The following is a 20,416-nucleotide window of genomic DNA, read 5'->3' as shown; positions in this document are numbered from 1 at the left end:
TTGCATAAAGAAAACCCAGAGAAATTAACTAATTAACATTTTTTTTTAACCTGGAAGGGGAATAGAGAGGACTGAAAATCTTGTTATATACTTTTTCTATCTTTTCAATTTTGGTCCTACCTATTCAAAGGATGATTTTGATTTAAAAGAAAATATGTATAGATAGAAAATGTTTGTTTTAAAATAGGATACCTTCTATTTTCAAAAAGACTCAACCAGATTTCTATCTTTTAAACATAATTTTATTACCTATGACCTATAATTTTGCTCATAGCTTAAAATCAAATGATTGATTCTGTGTTGGAAAGAATAGAAGACAGTTTCATCTTAAGTGTGAGGTTAGAAGTGATATGACAGTGCCTTCCGTATACATCGGAAAATATTTTCCTGTACACTCCCATGTTTGCTGCATTTAGTGGTTTGACTTCCAGGTCCCTTTAAAACTTTTTAAACACACATGAAACAGGAAAAATTTGCCTGTGATTTGTGCTGCCTCCTTTCCCTTTTTATAAAAGAGATGGAAGTTAACTACCTTTGTATCAATCATGCAACTAAAAAGAATTGAGAGTTGTGGGTTGATGTTGAAATTAACAGCATCCAAGCCGTACCTGTCCAGAGTTGCTTGGTAATTTGCAGTCCTCAGCTGGGGAGTGAGGGGAGAGCACACCTCACCAACCAGTTCCTGCCGTCTGCCCGTCAGGTGTGCCAGTTTCCAGCAGGCAGTGTGAAGGGAAGATATTTGTACACTAGATTAAAAGCCTTCCAAAGGGGTAGCTCATGAATTGCTGTTTTTGTATATTTGACTTCGTGTGTGTGTGTGTGTGTGTGTGTGTGTGTGTGTGGTTTTTTCTTGGCAATTATGTTTAAAGTACTTGTGTTTTCTTTACCTCTTCTGGACAGAAGTTCTTTCTGTTGTTAGAGGGGAGGGGATTGTTCATTGCTTCTACTTTGAGGGTACAGGATTCGCTTATTAAAGTTTAGTTCTTGACATCACTGCTGCATTGTCTCTGTTCTGTTAAATGGTTTTGCTTGTGTACACCTCAGACCCGTATTTCCCTTACTTTGCCAGCCCTGCTAATCACCCAAGGCAGTTTGTCAGTTTGTGACCAAGGTGAGTTTTTAAGTCTACAGCCAGTGTGAGATGTGAACAGATCACTGGTATCTGCATTGGTTTTAGCGACAGTAGCATTACTGCACTTTTTCTTTTTTTTGGTTCTTAGTAGTTACCATCTTGAGATTTACTTAAAAATAAACCCTTTAATTAGTATTTCTGAGTAAAATCTCAGACTATACCAGCAGTGTTTAAGAACTTGACTTTGCATTGTTCTTTTTGACCTTTCCTTGGAGTCCTCTCAGTAATAACTCAGTCCTTTCCTGTTGACCATATATATATTTCTTCCATGACTCATCTACTCTTTGGTTTCTTAGATTTAAAATAATCACTTTATAATTAGATTTTTTTTCTTTATTCCTCTTAAATCTTGCAACATTCTGGTTTCATATTCATATTTCTTTCAATTTTCAAAAGATCCCTTTTAAAAATTATTCAGTATATTTTTAAGGTGCTTACTTTGGGCTATTATAATGACTAAATCTAAAGAAATATTGTATAATTCTATTATGACAAACTCTCTGCTAACAAGCAACTTACAGTCTAATGAAGAACATTTCTGTTTTATACAAAATGGTGAGTGAAGCATGAGGAAGAAGAAACCTAGGATTTGACAAAGAAAACCGTAGTGAGGGCTAGAAGTGGCAGTATGGCCAGACCACACAGTATGAGGAACATGAGCACTGGCAGAAAGAGGTCAAAACAAAAGCTTTCAAGAAATCCTGGATCATATGTTTCAATGATTTGTAAACTTCTGTTGTATTTTCTGTTCACTTCTTAAAGCAAAACATAGTATTGCTGCTTATGGATTTTTTTTTTTTAAAAGAAAACAGTTTTATTATAACAAATTTTGGTAAAGATTTTTTCAGTTTAAACAGTTGTTAGGTGCCTGGGATGAGAATTTTGTAAGCTGTTTAAGAGGGGAAAAGTTATCTTTCCAAAATAAAATACAGAACCACACTATGAAGAAAAGCTATCTGTGAATGTAAAGATGAGTTTGAATGGACCATCGGTTTATCTATAAGTTCCTGTTGCCCAGTGTCCAAAAGGCCAATGAGAACAGGATCACCTATTTAATGAAAGGAAATACCCAGTGCCTTAACTACGCTCATGGCCCTAAATTAATTTTAAGTTAGGAGTTCATATGCTAACTGGGAAGATTTACGCTATAAAATGTGTCCTCGAGCAACTTGAAAGTTTCTTTCTTCTTCTGTGTATTATCAGAGCATCCAGGGCTTTCTCCAAAGCACAAATCATACTGTGCTGTGAATGCTTGTTAGTCTGTTTCTCCTCCACATGAGTGCCACGGGTACATATTTAGGGCATTCCCTTCCTTTAGTAAGTGAACTGATGGACACTGATCTTTGAGTAATCTGCATGTAGAGGAAGTCTATCATCTTCTCAGCCAGCCAGCTTTCCAATTAAAGTCATATTCCTTGCCTCAAAAAAAAAAAAAAAAAAAAACAAAAAACAAATCAGGAGAGGGAGAAGATTAGAGATACCCTTGGAAAACAGAAGTCATATTGGTCATATCTAAACCTGGAACCTTTGGAGGGAAGGGTGAGGACTGGGAGTTAGCTAGCTTAGGCATTTTTGCTAAAGAGGAGAAAACTTGTGCGAATCTGTTACTGGAGTTTACAGATTGCGTTTCATCAGTTATCTTCTTTCCAAAACAGGACTGCCCTTTTTTACCTCATGGCATTGGGCTCCGCTCAGTCATGTCCAGCTCTGCAGCCCCATGGACTGTAACCCTCCAGGCTGCTCAGTCCATAAGATTCTCCAGGGAAGAATACTGGAGTGGGTTGCCATTTCTTTCTTCAGAGAATCTTCCCAACCCAGGGATCAAACCCAGGTCTCCTGCATTGCAAGCAGGAGACACAAGGGAAGCTGCTTTTTTACCTCAGGGGATGCTTTTTTTTTTTTTTTAACCTAATTGTCAATGATTTGTCGAAACCCATCCCAATGAGTCAGAAAAATGAAATCTGTTCTTCCACCTCCACATTTGTCTTTCCTTCTCCCCCTCCCTTCCCAAGGCCCACACCCATATTTCTGATAGTGCTTTTCTTTTTCAGCTGGTAGTTGCTTTTATGACAAGCCATTTCCAAAGCTATTACAAATACAGTTATACTTCGCAAACCTAATAAAAGGCCAAGACAGGTATATTTTTCTATTACTCTTCTGCTTTCTTACTTACTGGAAAAAGATCAAGGATGCACAGAGAAAGCACATCATTATACATTTTTAAATAGTTGGGAGAAAAGAAAGGAGTTAATACCTTACATATTAGTGGTTGGAGACTTCTTACTAAACAGTGATTTTGTTCCAGCTTTTCCTTTCATGTTTAAGCCAAGCTACTGCCCCAAAGTTACTGTACACTTAATATAAAACCCTATTTTATAGAGTTACTGTAAAGGAGGGCCAAATAAGTTTGAAGAACTTAACAACTGTAAATAAAATTGTAAACTAATAACTTATTTTAACTAGAAATTACCTCATTTAAAAAAATTACCTTAATGTCTCTGATAAGAAGGCATGTAATCTAAATTTGATTTGGAAAAAAGTTCATTTGGTAGAAATAAAATACTTTTTTTATCGTTTGATGTCTATGAAGTTATACTTTAAGTTTTGTAGTCAATCACTTTGTAAATGGAATTTATTTTCTATTGATACATGCTTTGTAGGCAGGAGAAAGTTTTTAGTGTTACCCATTGGTATCATTATCAGTTCTGCTCTTACATTTATTTCTCTTACAGTTTCCGTTTAAAGCCCCAGCTTGTCTCTGTGTGTTGGCGTCAGTGCTGAAGTTTGTTTGGCGCTTTAACAGTTACAGTATCTTATGGTATATTTTAGGTCATTCACCAGATGTTGCTATAGTGGTTTTCCTTTGGTCTGGTCTGGGTTGCTTTTTGGCAGATCTTTATGAAAGTTCTTTGTGATTGACTTCACAATGATTTAGTATATTTCTAAATTACTGTAACTGTTTCTGATGTTAGGTTTTGAAAGTTGGTCAAATCTTTCGTCATCCCACAGGCAGGAAATGTTGCTTCTGTCTTTTGCTTCTATTTTAAATCTGCTTTTCTGTTGTGTTTTATTTAGCCTTATAACCACTTTAAGTTAGGAGATACATACATAAATAGATGAATATAGATTTTATTTTCCTGCTCTGTAATTATGGAAAGATTATATGAAAGTTTTTTATTATATGAATATTTAATATTGCATTATTCTTCATAACTTTAGAAAGAATTAAATTTTAGCTGTTCCAGCCTCTGCGTTAGTTCCTTGTCCTGAGGCTGTTTGCATGCAGCTTGAGGACCAGAGACAAAACAGAAAGAAGGTTAAAGTATCTTTTCTACATTACTGCCCTTCCTTTAGTTGATCTGTTAAACCTTACTTTGTTTATTTCAAACTTTGTTTAAAAGCTTTCTAAAATGCTTATTGCCTTATGAATAGAGGCAGGTTAGAATAGGGGAAAGAAGTCAGTCTTGGAATAGACATTCCTAAGTTCCACAAATCCCATCTGCTTCCTAGATGTCTAAAACTTAGGTGAATTACTTAACTTTCTGAGTCTTTTTTTTTTTAAATGATAACATGGAGAGAATGGAAGATTTCAAAGAACAGATGTAAGGGTAACATATTTATCTGTTGAACAGAGAGTGCTTCACAGAAGTTAGTTGTCACCTACTATAATAAAGAATAGTCTACCAAAAATTCTTGGCTGTTTCTTTGATACTGTATGCTCATAACTTCTCATGATTTCATAGCACAAATGTAGAAGTAAACTGAAAAAGTGTAACAACCCTAAAATATTTCCTTCAGCATTATGGCTTTTTGACCCTTCTAGAAGTAGGGTTTGATCTTTTCCCCTCATTTTACTTTCTTCACATCTCTCCCCAAGTCAGTTCTAATTGAGCCAGAATCTTGCCCAGACTGACCTTTTATAAAGTGAACCTGATGAAAAAACCAAATACTTAAAATAATGCTTTTGAGTCTTGTTAAAATTGCTTATATACAGTGAGAACAGCATAATATTACCATGGTTGCAAAAATTATCTTTAAAATTTTACTGCAGCTGTTTTTCTAATAGTTCTTAATTTTTCCCTCTATTGGTAGTGGTTTATATTTATTTAATAACCAGAATATCCTAAAGATTCTTTGTAACTATCATAGCTTCATTGAATACGTTCTATGTGTCCATATCCTAGTGCAAATTAAAATTAGTCAGAAATAAGTAGAGAAATAATAGAAAAAAAATTTTTACAAGAAAAAAATGTAAAAGCAAAATATCCTGTTTTAAATTCATTTAATTTAGAAGGTATATTCCTATGATAATTGATTTATTAGTTTAATTTAACTTTATTTTTGAGTTAGTAATGGTTGGATTAAAGAGTCAACTTACTATTCTTATTTAAATTTGCATACCAGAATCAAAACTTGTACTAGGATAACACAGAATCAGTGCTAATAGAAAAGTGAGATAAGTTATCTGTTTTGGTATAAAACAGCTTCTCAGGTTAAAGTGACAGTGAAATTTTATACTTTATTTCCATAATTACAATTGAAAAGTTTAGAATCCCCAGAGGCTCTTCTTTATACCAGAAACTTTTCTGAAGTGTGAAAACTTTAAAATGCTTTTACACATCAACCTTCTCACAGTTACCAAAAGAATGTTTTTGTGAAAATGGATATTGTCTTATTTTGTTGTGAAAATTAGAATTCAGCCCTAAAAAGCATCTTCTTTTCTTTCTGGATTCGGTTTCGCTGGGGGTGGGGAACCATTCTAAATGCTGCTGATGTCCCTGTTGTGAGGCTCCGTTAGGGTGTCTCTCTGTTAGGCTGGTTGACTGTCAGAGAGTGGGGACACTTGTGTCGACATCAGTAGGGCTAACTGAAATTGTCTGATGCCCTTCCCACTTTCTTTTTGACTCTCTCCTAACTTTCTAGATTGTTGTAAGAGCTGTCTGCAGTTTAGTATGTGAATCAAACCCTGTGCTCTTTTATTGTCTTCTCCAGTTCTAAAACATTGACAATTAAAATTCAAACCCAGAATTTTTTGTGGCCCAAAAAACAATAATTAGCTAGACCCTATTTCTAAAAATTGGAATTTCACACTAAAAATACAGAAGCCTTTTAGTTTCTCTGTAATTCCAGGAGCCAAGGGTCATCTGAAATTGGAAAACAAGAAAAGCGAAATAATACTAGTAGAGCAAGATAGAAATATTACTTTGTGACTCAAATAGGTTACTAGTGTGAAAACCTTAAACAATAACTCAAAATAGGGAAGAGTGTTCATAAACTTGTACATAAACTTTCAGCTGAATTTAATACTTCTCTAATCGAAGTGCCAGTTTCTGTCCTTAAAAATAAATAGAAATAATGTTTTTCTACTGAAAGAAAGCCTTTCAACGAAAGGTTTTCCAGAGCCATTTGAGTTTCCAAATATATATATACTGCTATTTAGAAAGCAACTTTATCAGAAACCTTTAGTAGAAAGGAACCATAAAAATCACCTAAATCTCAGTTTCTTCATTATTCACGTGAAAAGAGAGTTCACATGGTAAACTTGGGACAGAAACGGGAATGAAGCCCAGTTTCTTGAGTCTGTCATTCTCATCCAACTGTATCACCCTCCTTCTGCAGTTAACAAGAGTCTCTACGGGCAAAGAAAAAGATTACCTACTTCATGGACAGAGAAAATAGAAAATGAATAAATGATTTATTTGTAGTAGATTTGCTTTGTTCCTAGTGGCATTTTTAGTGAAGGAAATTTTACTTGTGTGCTTTTGCAAAAATTTAAAACTCGTCACATAGCAGTTTGTAAGGATTGCAGCATGATGTTTTAGGGACAGTTTTCCTTGAATTCTCTGAGGTGTATTACTTTAGACTCTACAAGCAAAGGTGAATGTCTTGATTATAAACAGAATTGATTTGTGGCTTTAGAGAGAATTAGAAACTAGAAAGATTATTTGAAACATTCTAATTTAGTTTCATTTTTAAATCTATTGATTTATAGTCTTTATGTTTTATACTATAATTGAGTCATGAAGCTTCATTAATGTCCTGTTTTTTCCTTTGCTTTTTTATTTAATTGGTGTATGTGTGTGCGTGCTTGTCATTTAGTCATGTCCAACTCTTTGTGACCCCACGGACTGCAGTCCAGCACCAGGCTCCTCTGTCCATGGAATTTTCCAGGCAAGAATACTGAAGTAGGTAACCATTTCCTCCTCCAGGGGATTTTCCCTACCCAGATAGGGATCGAACCCATGTCTCTCTCCTGTGTCTCCTCTTTGGCAGGCAGATTCCTTACCACTGAGCTATTTGGGAAAGTCCCAGTCGGGCTACACACAGTTTTTTAAATTTTTTAAATTGGTATGCACACAAAATACATACACTTGGGCTTCCCAGGTGACTCAGTGGTAAAGAATCCGCCTGCCAAGCAGGAGATGCAGGTTCAACCCCTGGGTCTGGAGAAGGAAATGGCAACCCACTCCAGTATTCCTGTCTGGGAAATCCCATGGACAGAGGAGCCTGGTGGGTTGCAGTCCGTGAGGTTGTAAAGAGTCGGACACAGCTTAGCAACTACACGACAACAACCATGCATCCCTCTTAGGCCAGTACCTAGTTGTGGAATAGCTGGGCTGTATGTACACATAACACAGGAATAGTAGGTGCGTGTTTAACTTTTTTAAGAAATTGGCAAACTTTTCCTAGATGGTTGTATCATTTGACATTTCCACCAATAATATATGAGAGGCCAGTTTGTTCCACGCCCTCACTGGTTTAAGTCAGAATTTCCCTAATAACTAAAGACATTGGTCATCTTTTCATGGACGTATTTCCCATCTGTTTTTTGTTTTGTTTTTTGGTGAAATGCCTGTTCAGACTTTTCCCCTATTTTTTGGTTAGGTTGTTTGTCATTTTCTTATTCATTTTTAAGAATATTTTGTATATATTTTGTGTATATCAGTTCTTTGTCTAATAGCTTTTGCAAATATTGTCTCCCAATATATGGCTTGCCTTTCATTTTTATAACAGTGTCTTTTAATTAATTTTTTTGGGGGGGGAGTTGCTGTGCTGGGTCTTCGCTGTTGCACGGGCTTGTCTCTAGTTGCAGCAAGTGGGAGCTACTCTCTAGTTGCAGTTCAAGGGCTTCTTATTGCATCGGCTTCTCTTGTTGCAAGAGCATGGGCTCTAGGGCACACGGACGTCAGTAGTTGCAGTTCTAGAGCACAGGCTCTATAATTGTGGCACACAGGCTTAGGTGTTTTGCGACACGTAGGATCTTCCTGGATCAGTGATCACACCCATGTCTGCTACATTGGCAGGTGGATTCTTTACCACCGAGCCACCAGGGAAGCCCATAAACAGTGTCTTTTAAAGAGAAAAAACATTTTAATTTTGATGAAGTCCAGTTGATTGTTTTCTTTTTATAATTTATTCTTTGTGTGAACTGTTTTAAAATTTTTGCCAAACCTAAGATTAAGATTTTTTTCCTGTGTTTTCTTCTAGAAGGTTTATAGTTTCTAGCTCCTACATTTAGGCCTATGTTCCATTTTGAGCTGAATTCTGTATACATTGTAAAGTATCAGTCCTTCCAATGTATATTCAGTGATTTCCTTTAGGATGGACTGGTTGGATCTTCTTGCTGGCCAAGGGACTCTCAAGAGTCTTCTCCAACACCAACCACAGTTCAAAAGCATCAGTTCTTCAGCACTCAGCTTTCTTTATAGTCCAACTCTCACGTCCATGCATGACTACTGGAAAAACCATAGCTTTGACTAGACGGACCTTTGTTAGCAAAGTAATGTCTCTGCTTTTTAATATGCTGTGAAGGTTGGTCATAGCTTTTCTTCCAAGGAGCAAGCATCTTTTAATTTCATGGCTGCAGTCACCATCTGTAGTGATTTTGGAACCCAAGAAAATAAAGTCTCTCACTGTTTCCATTTTTTCCCCATCTATTTGCCATGAAGTGATGGGACCAGATGCCATGATCTTAGTTTTCTGAATGTTGAGTTTTAAGCCAGTTTTTTCACTCTCCTCTTCTCCTTTTTCCTCTCCTTTCACTTTAGGTCTTTATTCAAATGTCACCTTAGTGAGACCTCTTCTGGCCTTTTTTTGTTTTTGTTTTTTTTAATTTGCTGTTAGTTTCAGGTGTACAGAAAACGCTTCAGTTATACATATACATAAACTCATTCTTTTTTGGATTCTTTTCCCACGTAGGTTATCACAGATTACTGAGTAGGGTTCCCTGTGCTGTAGTAGATCCTTGTTGGCTACCTGGATATTCTGTGCATAGTAGTGTGTGCATGTTAACCCTGAACTCCTCATTTATCCTTCCCGCCCACATTTCCATTTGGTAACCATAAGTTTGTTTTCAAACTCTGTGAGTTTATTTCTGTTTTGTAAATGAATATGTATCTTTTGTGTTGTTTTTTGAAAAATAGATTCCACATTCGTTATAGCGTATTATATTTGTCTTTGTCTGACTACACTTAGTATGATAATCTCTAGGTCCCTCCATGTTACTGCAGATGGCACTCTTTCGTTCTTTTTTATGGCTGAATAATAGTAATGTTCCATTGTACACGCGTCCCACACCTTCTTTACCCATTCCTGTGCTGATGGGCGTTTAGGTTGATTCCAGGTCTCGGCTCTTGTGAATAGTGCTGTAATAATCACTGCATGTATCTTTTCATGTTATTAGCCTTCCTCTTTACGTTGCAACACCTCTCCTGTACACACAGCTCACACTCTCCTTTGCTGCTTTGTTTTCCTTTGTAGCAAGTGTCATCATCTGATGTACTGTGTACTTTACTGATTGTGTATCTCTTTATTCCCTCAATAGAATACAAACTTTGTGAGAATTGTCTGTTTTGTTGCTTGCTTGCATTCCAGCCCCTAGAGTAGTGCCTAACACCAGTCGCTGGTAATATTTACTGAGTGAATGAATGTAAGTAACATTTTAAGTGCAATATTTTTTTTCCTCTGAATATAAAGTGAAGACATTATCTTTTTTAACTTTTCCTTTATTTTAATATAAAAAATGTTAAACACGTTCAGAAGAATGTTTTAACATACAGGCAAGATATAAATAGTAATGACAACAAATAGCAGCCACTTTCCTAACACCCAGGTTAAGAGGCAAAACTGTCAATACTTCTGAAGCCTCCTTGGTGCTTGCCCTTATCTCATTTTCCCTCATCTGCTCCCTCTATAACCCTTGTTCTGAGTTTTTCATATTGTTGTTGGTTTTCTGTAAGTTTTACTACATTTGAATGTCTCATTCAGTTACATGTGTTTCCGAACTTTATGTAAATGCAATCCTGCTGTGCGTATTCTGTTTTGTTCTCTCTGATCTTCCTGAGAGCCATCCATGTTGATACATGGAGCTCTAGTTCATTTATTTTCGCACCTATATATTAATAGTATCCCCATTGCACAAGGAAATTGTAGTTTATTGGTTTTCCTGTAAATACGAATTTGGGGTTGTTTTCTTGTATTTTTATACTAAAAACAGTGTTGCTATGAACATATTTGTGCGTGTCTCATGTAAAAGTGTAGTGAAGTAAAAGTGTTAGTCGTTCAGTCGTGTCCAACTCTTTACAACCCTGTGGACTGCAGCCTGCCAGGCTTCTCTGTCTGTGGAATTCTCTAGGCAAGATAACTGGAGTGGGTTGCCATGCCCTCCTCCAGGGGATCTTCCCAACCCAGGGATTGAACCCAGGTCTCCGTTGCAGGCAGATTCTTTGCCATCTGAGCCATCAGGAAAGCCCCATGTCTCATGGAACGCATGTGCAGGTTTTTCTAGGACATGTTTTTTTGAGTTAAATTGCTGTTCCCTAAGGTATGTGCATCTTTAATTTTACTTGTTAATGCCAAATTCTTTTCAAACGTAGTTCTACAAATTTATACAACAGTTGGCAATGTACAAGAATTGCTATTAAGTTTTCCTATGGTAGAAGATAAAAAATAACATCTCATATCAGTCTTAGTGTGCATTTTCCTATTTTCTTATGAGGCTGATGTCTTTTCATATTTAACTGGCCACTTCTGTTTGCTCTTCTGTAAAATGCACGTCCATGTTATCTGCTCTTTTTGACCGGGTTGTTGGTGTGTGGGCGTCCTTCACGTTTTCGGCATATGTACCCTTTGTCAGAGCCTGTAATGCAGACCCCTTTCCCCACTTTGTAGCTTGCACTTTCACTGTCTTTGAGTGAATAGGAATTCTAGACTTTAAAGTAATTGAATTTAACAGTCTCTTCTTCATAACTTATGCTTGTTTATCTTTAAGAAGTTCTTTGATACCTAAGGTCACCTGGAAACTTTCCCACCCTTCTGTCCAAGTATACTGCCATCAGAGCTCTCCTCTGACCAGTCCTTGACAGTCTGTTCTCCAGAAGAGATCTGGAACTCAGTCACACTGGCAGAGGTGACTGAGAACAGGTCAGTTTTGGAAAACATTTTTACGTAGATAGGAATCAAGTGAGAGCTAGCCTGTAATATTTTGTTTTACGTCTTTTGTTCTAGCTGTGGTTTTCATGGTGGCATTCCTGGTGGCTCAGTGGTAAAGAATCCGCCTGCCAGTGAGGGTGATGCAGGTTCCGCCCCTGGGTTGGGGAGATCCCCTGGAGAAGGAGATGGCAGCCCACTCCAGTACTCTTGCCTGGGAGGCCCCAGGGACAGAGGAGCCTGGCGGGCTGAGTCCATGGGGTTTGCAAAAGAGTTGGATGTGACTTAGTGACAAAACAACAAGTTTTCATTGACTCTCGTGGCTTAGAGGAAAGAGGTTTGGTCCTGAAATCAAACTCCACTCGTGTAAGGTAAACCCAGGTTATAACTTTAATAATTCGACCTTATCTTAGTAGGTACTTAGACAAATCAGCTTTCATTTTAAAGCTTGTTTTAAAAGTGGTTGCCATGCAAAACTTTTCTATCTAGACATAGAAAAGGAGATCAATATGAATTAAAGTCTGTATTAAGAATGTTTAAACAAATTTTTAATGTAATACTGTTAACTTGAATGTTGTTAACCAAAGGATAGTTAGGAAGAAATTAAGTGCCTTCTTGGTGCTTGGAAAATGTGTTCATTTCAGAAGTACAGAATCTTTGGGTTATAGAGGGACCCTTAGAGGTTCTTCTGAGGTGATCCGTCAGGCAGAGGAATTCCTTCTAGAGCATCTCTGCCCTTGGACTGAAGGCCTTGTCAAGGCAGGCAGTGTGGATAGAGTGCAGTGTCCATGCACTCTTGTCAACAAAATTGATTTGCTTAGTGCACACCTTTTTTTCATTGTGCTCCGGTAAACGTCACATCATTTTCTAGCTTTGAAAAGGAAAACAACTCAGATTCTGGTTTCACTTACAGCACTTTTCTGGCATCAGTTGTATGTGGGTATTTTCCATCCACACAGACAGTTCTCTGGTTCTCTGGACACTAGCGGGGTGTCCTGAAGTTCAGTTGACTTCTGACCCTGTGGCCTCCCCCCGCAGCCCCACCTGCACGCACGGTGGGAACTCGGGAATCACCTGTGCCTCTGACCGGTCAGCTGCCAGGTGGTTCCCGCAGCCCCTCAGGAGCCTCAGTCCTTGTCAGAGCAGCTGACAGAGCTCAGGAAACAGCTTCCTTATTACACCCCCAGCTCGTTACAGAAGCATTGAAGATGCAGACATCCACTGGGCAAGGTGTGGAAGGGCTCTGAACACCAGCTCTTGTGCCCACGGGGTTTGGCGGGCACCACCCTCCTTGTTTGTGGCTGCGTCAGCCGGCCCAGACACTGTCCAGACTGGTACTGTAGGGATTTTCACACAGGCTTCATTGCGTGGGCACGGCTGATTAAATAATTGTCCAGAGGTTGGGGGGTGAGGGTGAAAATTCCCACCTAATCACAATTTAGTTCCCCTGGCAACCAGGCTCAAGCTATGGTTATCTAGGGGCTTTCCAGGAATCTTATAAAGGCTGGTGTGGTTGACAAGTGCTTGTGAATAACAAAAGACACTCCTTTCACCTTTAATAGCTCTGGGACTGTTTCAGGAACCGAACCAGAGACCAAGTATTACAACTAAAGATGTCTCTTTGGCTCCTATCACTTAGGAGATTAACAGGTTTTAGGAGCTCTGTGCCTAGAATGGGACCAAAACACAGTATGTATTTCTTATTATAAATCACAGGATCACATTCTTACTTCTTACAAGTTCCAAATCAATAGGTTCTAAATAAGGGAAATTTTATATCACTAAAAAAAGTGAATGTCGTGTGGAGGTTTAAACCGTCAAATAGGTAAATTTAGATTCCACTGAAATCGAACGGGTACTTACTCTGTGTCAGACACTGTACTAGGTAGCATCTCATTTCATTTAACCTTCCGGCAGCACTACAAACGCGGTTTTCGGTGACGGTGGCCCTAATGGACAGATAGAGACCTTGGCCAGTGAAGTTAGAAGGACCCTTGCCTGGTACCCCTGGAAAGTGGCACAGCCGGGCCTGGCCCACATGCTTCCTGATTCCAGAGCTCCTTCTGGTAATCTCTGTGAAAGAACGGTACTAGTAATAGGGATGTTTTACTGATGGTCTAGATGAATAACAAATACAAATTTGGGGAGGCTGTGCCCAGTATCAACTATACCTAATGCAAGGCTTGCCAGAAAATTGGAAATAAAAGTTATGAAAGAATCTGTATTCCATTTACTCAAAAACTGTACTTAGGTCTTGAGGCTGGTTAGTAGCAGTTTTGAAACCATGTTCTTTCAGAATCGCTCGCCTGGTGACTGGACTTATTGAGGCCCAGGTTCTTTGTGTCTCAGTGCAGAAGGAATCCAGCGAGAGGCAGAGTGATACACGAGAAGTAGATGTATTGATACAGGATGCTTATGAGAGATGCGGTCGGACAATCAAGAGGCCTGTGCCCCAGAATTAAGCAGCTGCATTTTTATAAGCAAAGGGAAGTGAGGGCGGGGGAAAGACTGCCCTCTTCAGTAGACCTCAGGCTTACGTCCCTAGCCCCCCCGTAGTTTCCTGCAGGAGAGTGTCTGGCCCTACGAGGTCAAACTGTGATTATCATAGCACTTATTCACATCAGCAGAAGGATGGTAGCATTTTTTCTTTCACTTAATGACCTGGGGCATATGTCGTGCTTTTATGGTTAAGCAAGCCGCTCTGTTCCACGGTGTTCTGAGAGCTTTCTTGAGCGATTATTGACTCACAGCAGTCTCCCGAAGTTCCCTAGGTTTCCCTCTATCTGTAATCCCCTGTTGGGACTTCTCCAGCTGCCTGTGTAACTACCCTGTTCTATCCATGTCAGGTTTGCCTTCCTTGTTTGAGTGTCTGTTCCACAGCTGCTTTCTCTCTTAATTCAATCTCTCACGTATTGCAACCACCCTGCTTATTAGCTTTTCCTCCTCCTAGGCCTATCGTTCGGAGAAAGCAATGGCACCCCACTCCAGTACTCTTGCCTGGAAAACCCCATGGACGGAGGAGCCTGGTAGGCTGCAGTCCATGGGTTGCTAAGAGTCGGACACAACTGAGCGACTTCACTTTCACTTTTCACTTTCACGCATTCGAGAAGGAAACGGCAACCCACTCCAGTGTTCTTGCCTGGAGAATCCCAGGGACGGGGGAGCCTGATGGACTGCCATCTGTGTTGTCACACAGAGTCGGACACGACTGAAGCGACTTAGCAGCAGCAGCAGCAGGCCTGTCGTTCTGCCTCTGATTTTCCTCCTTTTCACTGTGTTTTCTAAACCCTTATTAATTCCTGCTGCTGCTGCTAAGTCACTTCAGTCGTGTCCGATTCTGTGCGACCCCATAGACGGCAGCCCACCAGGCTCCCCCACCCCTGGGATTCTCCAGGCAAGAACACTGGAGTGGGTTGCCTTTCCTTCTCCAGTGCGTGAAAGTGAAAAGTGAAAGTGAAGTCTCTCAGTCGTGTCCAACTCTTAGCGACCCCATGGACTAGGAGAGCACATTCTTAACCTTTTTCATGGATGCACCTCTTTTGCTGCCTAACAAAAACACCCACAACTTCGTGACCTAGAGCACTATTATTTCCCACAGTTGCCTGGTGGCTTTCAGCTGGAAGGCCTGCTGGGCTCTGGGAGCAGCTGGAACCATTGGACCTCTGTCCCTGTGGGCTTTCATCCAGAAGGCAGGCTAGACAGGGCTTCCTCACACTGCAGTAGTAGTGATCCCACATGGCTGGCACTTGTGTATCAGGCCTTGTTTTCTGAATTTTATAGGCTGAGCTCATTGTCACTGCAGCAGCCTCCCCAAGGGTGTGGATTGAGAGGGCTGATTGGAGCCACTGTTGTAAGTTATTATAATGGTATGCTTTGCTCACCTCCTGATTCCCTTCTGTGTGCTTAGGCGCTCAGTCGTGTCCGACTCTGCGACCCCATGGACTGTAGCCCGCCAGGTTCCTCTGTCCATGGGGACTCTCCAGGCAAGAATACTGCAGTGGGTACCCTGTCCCTTCTACAGGGGATTTTCCTGACCCAGGAATCGAACCGGAGTCTCCTGCATTGCCGGTGGCTTCTTTACCGTCTGAGCCACCAGGGAATCCCAGTTGCCTTCTGGGAACCTTCACTTCTATGATCATACTGTCTCCTGAATAGTTGCTCCTGAGTGGAGATCTGTCAACATCCCTCTTGTCTCAGAACCAGAGGGCCAGGGAAGCTAGAGTTCTGCCATCCCGATGTTCCCGTTCAACCTTTCTTGAAAAAACCCTCCTATCCCCACAAGTGCCTTTTTTTTTTTTAAAGTTAACAAGATGTACTTTTACTACCCGTTTATCATATTAATCATCATTTTCCACTGCCCTCTGCTTCAGTTATCCTTGTATTCTTGTATCCCTAGTCCAGTGCCTGATACACAGTGTCAAAGGTTTTGTGTTGTCCTTATACCTGGTACCAAAGCCTTTCATTTAGGAAGGTTGCAGGCCTTAAATTTCTGACCAGATGAATTCAAGGTATTTTTTAGCTGTCGTCATTTCATGCTATCTGGCCCTGTTAAACTATCTCCTTGCCAGAAACTTTCTTATCTTTGTCAGAGAAAAGGGAAAAAATCCCTTTTATTTTTTTAAACAGCTTAAGTTGAATCGGCAGCTTCAGATGCCCTGAATGTTAACCCATCTTCTTCTCAAGGCTTGAGCTATTCATTCCCTGGGGTCAGTACTTATTTTGTTTCTTACCTGCCTCCTACCTTCCCAATCCCTTAAGAATGTAAGCTTGGAAGAATGCATTTGAATCAAATCTAATGACGTGGATGAAACTGGAGCCAGAGTGAAGTAAGTCAGAAAGAAAAACACTAATACAGTATATTAATGCATATATATGGAATTTATAAAGATGGTAACAATGACCCTGTATGCGAGACAGCAAAAGAGACACAGATGTATAGAACAGTCTTTTGGACTCTGGGAGAGGGCAAGGGTGGGATGATTTGGGAGAATGGCATTGAAACATGTATATTGTATGTGAAACGAATCGCCAGTCCAGGATGGATGCATGAGACAGGGTGCTCGGGGCTGGTGCACTGGGATGACCCTCAGGGATGGGATGGGGAGGGAGGTGGGAGGGGGGTTCAGGATGGGGGACACATGTGCACCCGTGGTGGATTCAAGTCAATGCATGGCAAAAACCACTACAATATTGTAGAGTAATTAGCCTCCAATTAAAATAAATAAATTTTTTAAAAAAAGAATGTAAGCTTGGGAGGGAAGGAATGTTTTTTGTATCTCCTAGAACGGTACCTGGTATTTAGAAGATACTTAATCTCTGTTGAATGAATAAGTGAATGAAATAAAAAGTTTTCTAAGATACTTTAAAAATCTGTTATTTCTGAAAGTGTGTATAGAAAGTGAAAGTGTTAATCAGTCATGTCCAACTCTTTGCAACCTCCTGGACTGTAGCCTGCCAGGCTCCTCTGGCCATGGATTTTCCAGGCAAGAATACTTGGGTGGGTAGCCATTCTCTTCTCCAGGGATCTTCCCCACCCAAGGATCAAGCCTGGGTCTCCTGCATCACAGGCAGATTCTTTACCTTCTAAGCCACAAGGGAAGCCCTAAGTGTGCATAATACAGTCCATTTATGTTTTTAAATATTGTATATAACCCTAAAAAATTTCTCAACAGGTACACAATAAAATGCTAACAGTGATTCTCTTGGGTGGGAAGGAGAGGAATAAATGCAGAGTGGAGACTTGACTTTATAATTTTGAGCATATGCCATTTTTACAATATTTTAATCTTAAAAATAAAGGCTTTACAAATCAAAACTATCCAATATAAATATATTAAGTGTTTTCCTTTATAGAGGTACATAGACAAAGAAATGGCTAGAGACTGCATGTGTGTTAATAGTGAATACAGACATCTTATCATATATGTTATATCCTATTTTTTCACTTAACATCATATATCAGATGTTTTTACATCATTAAAAATTATTAAAAGTGCAGTTTTAGTAAATATTGCATTGGATGGGTAAATTTTATACTTTATTGTTGAACAGTTTGAACTTATAAATAAGACTTAAGGAAACACTTCATTCATAATATCTTTGTGATATTTTGCTGGTATCTTTAAATAGAAGAGTCATAGAAATAGTGTTACCTGGTTAAAACATACTCATATCATTCGAAGTAATATTCAATTGAAAATAACTGAGAGGCATATGAACTTTAAGTAAATGGCCTTTTGGGGCGGCTCTTGCTACCACTTCTTCAATCTGTGCAGAGAACAGCAGTATTTAAAAGTATCCAGCATTTTAAATACTCAGTTTTCACTTAAAGTGTAGCCTTAATGATGTCCATACTTGGCACAGATCATGTATCATATAGTAGTTATTTATATATAATTTTGCTTCTTTGACTTTGAACATACTTAGTTTAAAGAGGGACCTACTGATACTTTTAAATTAAGGTATGCTCAATAATGTTTGAATATGGTTAGCATCTTATTAAACTGATCTGTTCCCTTCAGGGAAGTTAAAAAACTATGAAAGGCTCAGTGACTTTGTAAAACAGTATACAGTTGGTATGTGTGAAATATTTCATCAAAACAACTTTTCCTCCGGAGAGATATGCTCTTTCATTAAGACATGTAACAAATCACCTTATATTTTATTGTCATTGGTGTTAATGACTCTCCTCTGTTCACAGGTTAAAGTGTTACACAATCAGCTGGTCCTTTTTCACAATGCCATTGCCGCTTACTTTGCTGGGAATCAGAAGCAGCTTGAACAGACACTTAAACAGTTCCATATCAAATTGAAAACCCCTGGAGTTGACGCCCCGTCTTGGCTTGAAGAACAGTAAAATCACACCTGGAAACAAAGAGAAAGTCACGTTGTTATATTTCTAAACAAACCTAGTAAGAATTAAGCAGAGTTGGGGGAAGAGAAAAGGGGTGACAACCATTGTAGTGATTCTTGCACAAACAGCTTTAATTTTTCCCTTTTTCGTACTTTTAACAATTGAGCTGTTAAATTTGATGGGGAGGTGGGTGGTTTTAATGTAAACGTAATTTCTATAACCTGAACACAATAATCTTCCTTTTTGAGAAATCCTTTTGTATTGTGAGGGTCGATGGCTATTTCTGTAGTTTGAAAACACCTAATATAGATTTGCACTGACAAGATAAAAATTCAAGGTTTTTGGTCCTGCAAATGAGGACCAGTTGTAACTTTTCCAAAGGAAGGTTTACATGATTTGTATCAACATCAGATATTTTATATAAGAATATATTAAACATCTTTAAGAGAGTCATTTTCATGTATTGTCTTAAAGAGAAAAAGAGACTATTTTGCAGAGTAATATTATATGGTGTTCCTGCAGCACCCACACAGAGGCGGCAGCTCTGATGAATGACTGATTGGCTTGTGGAGTTGTGGCAGATACCTTTTTAAAAAATCAATCTCTACCATTGTAATTTTGTTTAGACTTTTTCTTCAAGACACAGGAATCACACTGTCATTTCTTTGAGGCTTTTGAACTTAAGAATTTGCATTACCCAAAGTCATGGAGCAGTTCTGTTAGCAGTTTCTTTTGATTCATAATGAAACCTGCTTGAGAGAATTTTTTTGACAGGTGGATCTGGGAGTAGAAATTCTCAGTGGTTTCTAGAGTAAAAAATCTGTGCTTATTAGAAAGCTAGTTTTTGGGTAAATTCCATTTTGACAGAAGTGAATTCCTAGACAGCTTTCATTGACTTCCATATGTAACAATACCGGTTAAGCCTTAAATCACAGATATGTGCCTTCTCAGATACAGTAATTCTCATTCAACCAATGTACATAAATCCATAAAGAAGCCCCTTTCAGATAATGTTTGATGTGTCTGTTCCTTCCTTGGAAAGGAGCACTGTGTATAAATGTTGAATTTCTTTATATTCATTAAGCCACGTTTAAGGTTTATGGAGAAATCAACTTCTGAATTTGCCATTTGGATTTTCCTTGTTCATTTTGCGAAAGGGGAAGACGAAGGACTTGTTTGCCTTTGAGTAGGGGAAAAGGACCGTGGCTCAGTGTGGTCGCAGCAAGACGGCGGGGCTGGAAGGGCCTGTGCTGTTTCGGTTGCTCAGCACTGTTGGTTCTGTGTATGGCCTTCTGCGTGATTTTATCAGTAATGTAACCCTTTTTCAGTATAAGTTCTCTTGATTTTTGTCATAGACATAAATTAATATCTTGAGATACATCTCTTCACCTGTTCATTTCTTTTGTGTTGAAATGAAGTACTTAAAATTACTGTTATACCAGAACTTCATGGACTGTAAGATTTGTTATATATGTTCAAATGCCATTTAGCTGGCTTTTTAATTAATATGCTTGTTTTCAATGCTTAACACAGTGTAATGTGACTGTAAATCATAAACCTATTTTTAATCATTCCCTCCTGTATATTTGTACTCTGAGAGAGCCTTATTTTGTTCTTCCAGCAGAATTACTACTTGTGATAGTTCATTTACATTCCCCAGAATGTGCCTCTGGTGTGAATTTTGTATTCTTATTAAACGTGTTTGCTGCGGTACCTCATATCTCTGCCTCTTCATAATTCAGAATAAGAAACAACTATTTGGAAAAAGAGAGGACATGTGATTTGCCTTTGGAAACAGTGACAGTGACCAGAAGACGATGCTTCTGTCCCTTAGATTGTGTTATTTCAGTAAGTTACTCTCGTCCCTCACTGGGGCTCTGCTGGGAGCAGAACGTGTCCACTCTTACATACTTCAATAACAGCTGCAGCTCAGTAATTAAATCATTTCATGGATTGATGATTTTCAGAAGAAACTAAAATTTTCAGTTAAGTAGTGAGTACAT

The 20,416-nt window shown here is 38.9% G+C and overlaps 1 protein-coding gene across 7 annotated transcripts in view; it reads left to right on the top strand.

Annotated features, from left to right (window-relative positions):
- Positions 1-20,131, top strand: part of ARFIP1 (ADP ribosylation factor interacting protein 1) — a 128,774-nt gene extending 108,643 nt beyond the window's left edge. For all 7 annotated transcript variants that reach the window (XM_043484511.1, XM_043484509.1, XM_043484510.1 and 4 more), the window contains one exon: positions 18,261-20,131. In XM_043484511.1, coding sequence (XP_043340446.1) covers positions 18,261-18,416 — 156 coding nt within the window. In that variant the 3' untranslated portion in view covers positions 18,417-20,131. The remainder of the gene's footprint in view (positions 1-18,260) is intronic.
- Positions 20,132-20,416: the final 285 nt, after the last annotated feature.

Source organism: Cervus canadensis, chromosome 1 (assembly GCF_019320065.1).
Source record: "Cervus canadensis isolate Bull #8, Minnesota chromosome 1, ASM1932006v1, whole genome shotgun sequence".
Lineage (NCBI taxonomy): Eukaryota > Metazoa > Chordata > Mammalia > Artiodactyla > Cervidae > Cervus > Cervus canadensis.
Note: the sequence above shows the minus strand (reverse complement) of the source record. Positions and strands in the feature narration are given on the sequence as shown.